The sequence below is a fragment of the Limulus polyphemus genome, unplaced genomic scaffold (assembly GCF_000517525.1).
Source record: "Limulus polyphemus unplaced genomic scaffold, Limulus_polyphemus-2.1.2 Scaffold692, whole genome shotgun sequence".
Lineage (NCBI taxonomy): Eukaryota > Metazoa > Arthropoda > Merostomata > Xiphosura > Limulidae > Limulus > Limulus polyphemus.
In genome coordinates this window covers 316,016-324,002 of record NW_013666302.1, presented here as the reverse complement: position 1 = coordinate 324,002, position 7,987 = coordinate 316,016, and the positions used below count along the sequence as shown (strand labels likewise).

Below are 7,987 nucleotides of genomic sequence, written 5' to 3'. Positions count from 1 at the left end.
ATTCTTGAAAATGTTAAAAAAGAGAGAGAGAAAGGGGCCCCGTGCTGTCTCTCAATGTTCCTGGCAAACAGATTCCAGTCTATGTATCCTTAAAAAATCTGGAATTCTGTATTACATGCAGCTTATATAATTATTTAAATTATTATTCCTTAAAGTTTTGATAAAGCAATGCATTATTAATTATTATCATCTAGGTAATGGCTAGCTACATACTCTGTTCTAAAAAATTATTAGAATTTCATGGTTTGTATTACCAAAATTTAATATTTAGAAATTCAACCTTTTGTATGGACTTTATTACAAACCTTTTCCATTTTCATACAAGTTTGTAAAGTTCCTGTTAAGCGTATAAGATCCTCAAGTGTTATATCTTCTGGTCATTCATAAGTAACTACATTAGTATCTTACCATACTTTACTTAGGCAAATGTGGAGAAATGCATATACAGAGGGTATTTCATGATCTATGGTAAAAACACCTTTATCCTTGTTGTCCTTATGGTTTTTTACTACACAGGTTAAAACCCCTGATCCTCTTGCTATAATTCAGTTGAAGTACTGTGACTTAAAGCATGGATGGCACCTAAAAGTGACCTATTCTAGGAGGATTGTGTTACAAACATTTTCAATGTCTCATATTCCTCTATTATAAGAGCACAAAGTATTAAAGTTTAGTGTCTTAAAGAAAGTGCTATTTGTAACAATAAACCACATCAGAAAACAAGAAGAGCAGGATTCTAGAAAGGAAAGAACAGACTACTTAATGACTACAAGAAGAGGAGAAAAAACGGCATTTACCAGAAGTAATCTAAGACCAGCTGAAGTAGGTAATTCATTGGAACAAATAGCAGTGTTCTCCAACTGAATAGAAATATGTTTTACTGGCCAAAACATAAATCTACTTATACACATGTAAAAACTCAGGCAATTTATTATTCTGCTGTTGATACAAAAATGGAATACAGAGTCTAGAAAAATGCATACCACCAAGCTAATGTGCCAAAACTATGTACATAGCAAAGAAATGCCATTATTGTGTGAACTAGATGTCTATAAAACAAATTATCCAGTCATATGCACAAGACAATATGCCAGTTCCTATACAAAAAACAAAATTACTATTAAATTATTTGCAGATATCTGCCAATGCATTCTGGGTTGTTCAAATAAGCCTTCACAAGTTGTCATCCATACATAATTGATGGACATTCAAGAGCAATAAAAACAATTGACCTCAGCATACCAAAAAAAAAAACGGAATCCTGCAGTGGAAGTTACAATGCACAGCAATATTTCATAACAAGGACCTTCACAGGAAACATCATTGGTGGTGAACACTCCTCTGAACTGTATTTCCACACGTTAAAGAACACCACAAAGTAAATCATACCTGCATGATTAACAATCCCAAATACATGTTCAACTCTGAGCAACATACCAAGCTTCCCAAATACACATTTCTATCTCCTTTTATGAAAATTGTATATCAATGTTTTATCCATTTGAGGACCTATTATTAAAACTCAAGAGTTATCATCTTAAAATGATATCATTATCGTCTATCTTTTCAGTTTAAACTTGTAGTTAACTTTTTCTCTTATTTAGAAATAAAGCATACAAAATTCATAATATCAATATCCACCGTTGTATGAAAAAAATAATTTGAAAATGTTTGAATCTTTTTTTTTTAGAAGCCCATCAAATACAACAGAACAAAAACCTGATTATGTTATGTGTTGGAGTAATCACAATAATGAACTTTCAAAATGCACTGTAACATGAAATAGCCTAAAACGCAAAGCAATATACCTTGAAAGCTATATACAGTACAAGAAAACCAATTACAATACAGATTTTAAGGAAACAACACTGTACTTTGCAAAAATTAACATCAAATACATAAAGGTAAAATAACTATTGTACATTTATTTCTGTATTAAAGTTAATCATTTTTTACAAGTCATTCTCTTCTGCATTATCATCTTCTTGACTGCATCTTTTACGATATTTTCTGGTTGAATGAATACTCTGTTCATACCTTTTAAAACTTACCAAATGTTGTTGACTGGAATTAGAAGCTTCCTGGATATTTACACCATTTACACAACAAGGATATTTATGACTTGGTTCTTCGGTAGATATTCTATTATGTTCATATTTGTTTACACCATTTACACTGCCAGAGAAATCCTGATGATGTTCTTTATTTTCTAGCTTGTTATTTGTGTGATCATTTAAACAAACAGGATGTTCTTCAGATGATTGTATAATATCTTCAGATAAGTTAAGCAATGAGTTAGTGTTTTGTAAAGAAAGTCCTGTACAATGTTTAGAAGTGCTCTGTTGAGTCTCAACATGTGATAATGGTAAATCATTTTCATGACAATGGAGTGGTGAAGGGTCTAACGTTGATGTAGGCAGTTTTAAGGCAGAATTAACATTATTCAAAACACTATTTCCTTCAACTGAATACATTGTATTTGATAAATGGTTACTGGATACATCTGCTAAAGCATTGCTGAAAGAACTGTTGTCAGTATGCTTGTTGCAACAAGATTCTCTACCAGATAAGTTGGCAATGATTGGGTGACTCTCTTTATTAGAATCTGAACTGGAATCACTATCTGACAAATCCTGAAGAATTCTTGCTCTTCTCTTCCTAAGCTTCTTTCTCTTATCTTTTTTATCTAATACTTTTTGAACATCCTGCAGCACTGAATCAAGAACTTTACGGGCTCTAGCATGGCCTTGTTCAGTCTTTGATGTTTTACCTGTGATGGAGTCTTTAGGTTGAGTGCCTGAACACTTTGTACTTTTACTGATGTTTCTAAGGCGTTTTTTTGTTTTTCTTAAGGAGGCTCTAGCAGTCCGTAGAAAATGATCATGTCGTTTGTGAGCTATCAGTTGAGAAATGGGATTTTCGGAATTATCAGAGTTAACATCATTCCACACTTCATTTTCATCATTCAAGTTTGTTAAAGTACTTTCTGCTCTACTAGCCAATGTACTGAGGTAGAATTTAGTTTGAGGACTGAGACTTCCATCTGTGTGATAACTACCTTCATCCTTTTGAGTTTCCTCATCTGAAGATGAGGACAAGGAAGACGACAACAAAATAGAACTTTTAGAGTTTGATGAATCTGACTGAAGTTCAAAACAGGCAGCCAAGAGCTCAGTATTTGTGGTCTGGTCACTAGAATCGGAGGTGTATCCTTTAATGTCTCGCTGAACCTACAAAAATTTACAGACAAAATGTTTAATGTTGTGTTCAGTTCTTATTTTTTATTCTTAATCAAGCAATATAATATGATGAGACAGTTGTTAGAAGTTAGTATTTTCTTGTTAAACACTATGAAAAAATAAGTTACAAAGTATTAGTAGTATGTGATTCTGTATTAGAGGATGTAAGCTACAATTACTGCAAGTCAGTTACCACATAAAGGCTGTCTGCTTGTGTAGCAAATGATCGTTTGCCCTGTCTCGGTGTTCAGGCCTCTGAACTATTAATTTGGAAATTCTTCCATATACTACTACTGACACTTTGAGACACTTATAGCCAATATAAGACAGTCTGTGGTGACTGGCCAGCTTCCACATAAGTAAAATAATCAACGTCTTCTTTAAGATCTTGTCATGTATTATGGAAAAAGTACTGGACACATTAAAAGTGACAACTAAGACAAGACTGTGTAAGTCTATTACAAATAGAGCATAGGCTTAAAGATCAATTTGATCATTTCCATTTAAGTTAAACACTGAGTGGGGGTTATTGTTGTTACCATATAGTAGTGATTTTCTTTTCTTTCATAGCCAAAACATTAGTTGTAGTTGTTGTTTTTCTTCTAATAAGGCTCAAATGTTGAATAAAGTCATATCTTTGAACCTTTTTAAAACTAGTTTTAAAAGTTCAGAGTTTCTGGCTTACAACAGATAGTACATTTTCCAATCTTGTAGTAAAAGCATTTTTAGTTTTATATGGCTGCTGTCATATCCACTAGCAACGATGGTAATGCAACACAAGACATAATGGGGTCATTAATCACTTGAAGTAAACGTTTTTCATTCAGATTTTTCAAAATAATTTAGGAAATTTTATGTGGAACGAACTGAAGAACGTTCACACACCCACACAGTAAATAGTTGCTGCTAAATAAGTATAGTTTCTGGGAAGTTCTTCTGCACCTCTGAACCACTTCTCTTCTGGTCAGGGTTCCTAAGGTGACCTTAATGTTTGTAAGTTTTTGTTTATTATCTGTCTTCTGACGAGATGCACATCTATGATAGAATATGTATGTTTACGTATCTAAATATATACAATCACATGCAAAATGGGCTCAATGTATTGTAGAACATATAATATTCATGCAACATATATAATAATTTGTAAACTTTTAAGAATTACAGGGATACATGTTGCATACATCATAATGACTTGAGTTAAACTAAATTAAAATACCATCTCAAGTAAGCCTCCAAATGTCTAACGTACTCCATATCTTTGAAACTTCTTCAAAACTAGAAACAACAGTTAAATTTCTGAATATTTGCAATTCATATGTCTGGGATAACATTTCTCTCACACATGCTTATACTTTTAAATATGATCAGCAGTTGCTCATATACATAACGTGCACTTCTGAGGATAGCAAGAAACACCTCTCTAATTCTATGGTGAAATGATGTATTGAATGTTACAAAATTATTCCAAGATTGTGACCATACAAAGAAAAACAAATAATTTGAAAAAAGTTGCCCAACTTTCTTTTCCAGCTTTCATCAAAATGTATTCTAACTATAAAGAAAATTTTATACAACTTTTTTTACTTATCTATACTGAAAACAATTTATGTTTCTATGACTACATGTGTGTGTGTGTGTGTGTGTGTGTGTGTGTGTGTGTGTGTGTGTGTGTGTGTGTGTGTGTGTGTGTGTGTGTGTGTATATATATACACACACACACACACATTCACTTGTATGGGATATTGAAAATGTACATTTTAAATTTATTCCAGATCTAATGTTTGGCATATGTTATACTTTTACAACTTGTTTTTGTTATTAATATGATTATTTTAATTTACATTTAGTACCGACAACATTTTTACTTCAGACTTTATGCTGTCTGGCAACTAACAATGTAATGATTACATATAAGCTGAAGAATTTATTGATGTTGTGACAACTTTATTTTTATACCAAGTATAAAAAAATTTTTCACTTTCTTATTGTATATTGTAGAAAAGTACAATTGTTTCTTATAGTTAAAAACAAATAAAATAATACATTTATTTTCATTTTCATTGAAAACAGAAAGTCACATAGAAGTCATGTAGCCAATACATGTTTTACTGAGAGATTCAAGATATAAAATCTCTCATGTCACAGAAGTCGTGTAGCCAATACATGTTTTACTAATAGATTCAACATATCAAAACTCTCAAAGTCACAGAGAAGTCATGTAGCCAATAAAGGATTTACTGATAGATTCAACATATCAAATCTCTCGTATCACAGAAGTCATGTAGCTAACATAGGATTTACTGATAGATTTGACATATCAAAACTCTCAAGTAACATGGAAATTATGTAGCCAATACATGTTTTACTAATAGACTCAACATATCAAAACTCTCAAAGTCACAGAGAAGTCATGTAGCCAATATAGGATTTACTGATAGATTTGACATATCAAAACTCTCAAGTAACATGGAAATTATGTAGCCAATACATGTTTTACTAATAGACTCAACATATCAAAACTCTCAAAGTCACAGAGAAGTCATGTAGCCAATACATGTTTTACTGACAGATTCAAGATATCAAATCTCTCATATCACAGAAGTCATGTAGCTAACATAGGATTTACTGATAGATTCAACATATCAAAAGTATAATTTTAATGACACCTTTCTTCATAAAGTTGTTTTTTATTATATTAGTATTTTAACAACTAAAAACAAGAATAACATAATGGAAAAACACTTAATTATTGTAATAAAAACTGTTTTTTTTTGTTTTTTTTTACACAGACAAGGATTTAAGTTAGTGTACACCAATATTTAAATTGAAAGCTTTTTTTCTACAATGAATACGAAAAACAACTTTTACACAGAATGATGCAGTTTCATGAACAATAAAAGAATCTAAAATAATCAAACTTTTAACTCTTATTAAATGTTTATATATTAACATGCATGGAAGTATATGAGGATATCATTATTTTGATTTGTCATTATGCAAAGAATTAAACAGACGAAGAATAAATAACTTATTAACTAGAGAAATTTAAAATGAAGACAAGGTAATTTGATAACAATACAAAAGTGTTATAGTAACATGAAAATCATTGACAACCCACCAATGAATCAAAGAAAGCCATCATGCGTGGATCCTCCTTCACAGACTGGTGACTGTAGTCATGTGTCATGAACTGTCCACTCTCCAGAATCAGGTCAATATATTCCTCATGTGAATAGACTCTGCGAGGTGATATTTCTCCATAGTTTTCCAAACTTCCTAACCAGTCCGGAAGTGAAAACATACTCCATAACTAGGAGTAAAAGTTTTATTACTGAAATATAATTTATTACACAATTGTAAACAAAAAAGGTAAAATTGCAAAGCAAGCTACTGTTATACTGTCATGTACCCTTGTACACAGCACATGGGATATTTCAAACACAACTTTTAGGATCACCTCTTAGCACACAGATATTTAAAAACTATACATGTATGTTAATATTCATCTATGATCACTTGATTTTTGAGCTCCCATAGGTTGAACATTTGGTAAGGGTGTTTTTAAATCTTTTACAATTCATAAAATTGTCCTCATAAACAGCAAGGGTAGTCAGGCACTGATGATGCCTGATTAAAATCAATGTTAATAAAGGCTTGAAATATTATCACCCACATCTCTGAAAAAGCTGTTTCCAAAACATCTTTATTGTATAGTGTGTATCATGGGATAAGATTCCCTGCCAAAATACATCCCACACATACTCAATAGGAATACGTATTTGTAGTTAAGCGCAAAGCTACACAATGAACTATCTGTGCTATGCCCACCACAGGTATCAAAACCTGTTTTTTAACATTATGAGCCTTCAGACTTACTGGTGTGGCACTAGAAAGACAATGGGAATGAAATCCAACAAACATGTATGCCATTCTATTTGGATAAGACCCTCTCCTTCAAGGAATGTGAGAATAGTTTAACATGATGGGAGTTGTATCCTCATCCATGAGGCTTAAATCAGAGCCAATTTCACCAGCATGTGTTAGTGCACAGGGCTGTAAGCTACAGTCCCTATAATGTGTACAATTAAAGGTAGCATTCTATACGATGTAAAGATTAAAATATCTATCTATGCTTATTCCTATCATACCACACTTCTACAATCCTCATGTGTGTGTGTGTGTCCAATGAAAAATTAAGCTAGATCTGACTCTAGATTTTTTCCAAATAATAAGTATACACTTGTTACCTAATTTCATAGAGCTGCTCAACTCATCTTTAGAAAGATATTGTTCTTGGCATTATTGCAGGCAAACTGTTTTGTACTTTATGGCAAGTAAAATGCACTACACTGGACATCAACCATGCAGAACAACTCTGAGAAGACTGTTTTAAACTATTTGACATTGCATGGAATTGTGAACATCTGATTCAGTTTTAGAGTAGATAACCCACAACTGCTGCTAGCCAAATTCAACATACAAGTCACCTGCTTGTGTTGTGGATAATGATGGTCTGACTTTTCCAAATGTTTGAGCAATTATATCATTGATTTGGAACAGTTCCACATTCTGGTATCAGCACATTGAGACACTTGCAGTCCAGTTCCCAAATGCATGCCATGATTAGTTGTCTTCCATTTGTTTGACAGCTCACCACAATATCTCTTTGAGATCAATTCATGGTTCACAAACAGACTGAAACCTTTAATCTCTGTGAATATATATATATATATATATATATATATATA

At 32.2% G+C, this 7,987-nt stretch overlaps 1 protein-coding gene across 2 annotated transcripts in view; it reads right to left on the bottom strand.

The window, feature by feature from the left end:
• Positions 1–384: 384 nt before the first annotated feature.
• Positions 385–7,987, bottom strand: part of LOC106460008 (DDB1- and CUL4-associated factor 5-like) — a 50,555-nt gene continuing 42,952 nt past the window's right edge. For both annotated transcript variants that reach the window (XM_022386599.1, XM_013919688.2), the window contains exons 9-10: positions 6,358–6,549; positions 385–3,230 (exon numbers count right to left, since the gene is read on the bottom strand). In XM_022386599.1, coding sequence (XP_022242307.1) covers positions 1,953–3,230; positions 6,358–6,549 — 1,470 coding nt within the window. In that variant the 3' untranslated portion in view covers positions 385–1,952. The remainder of the gene's footprint in view (positions 3,231–6,357; positions 6,550–7,987) is intronic.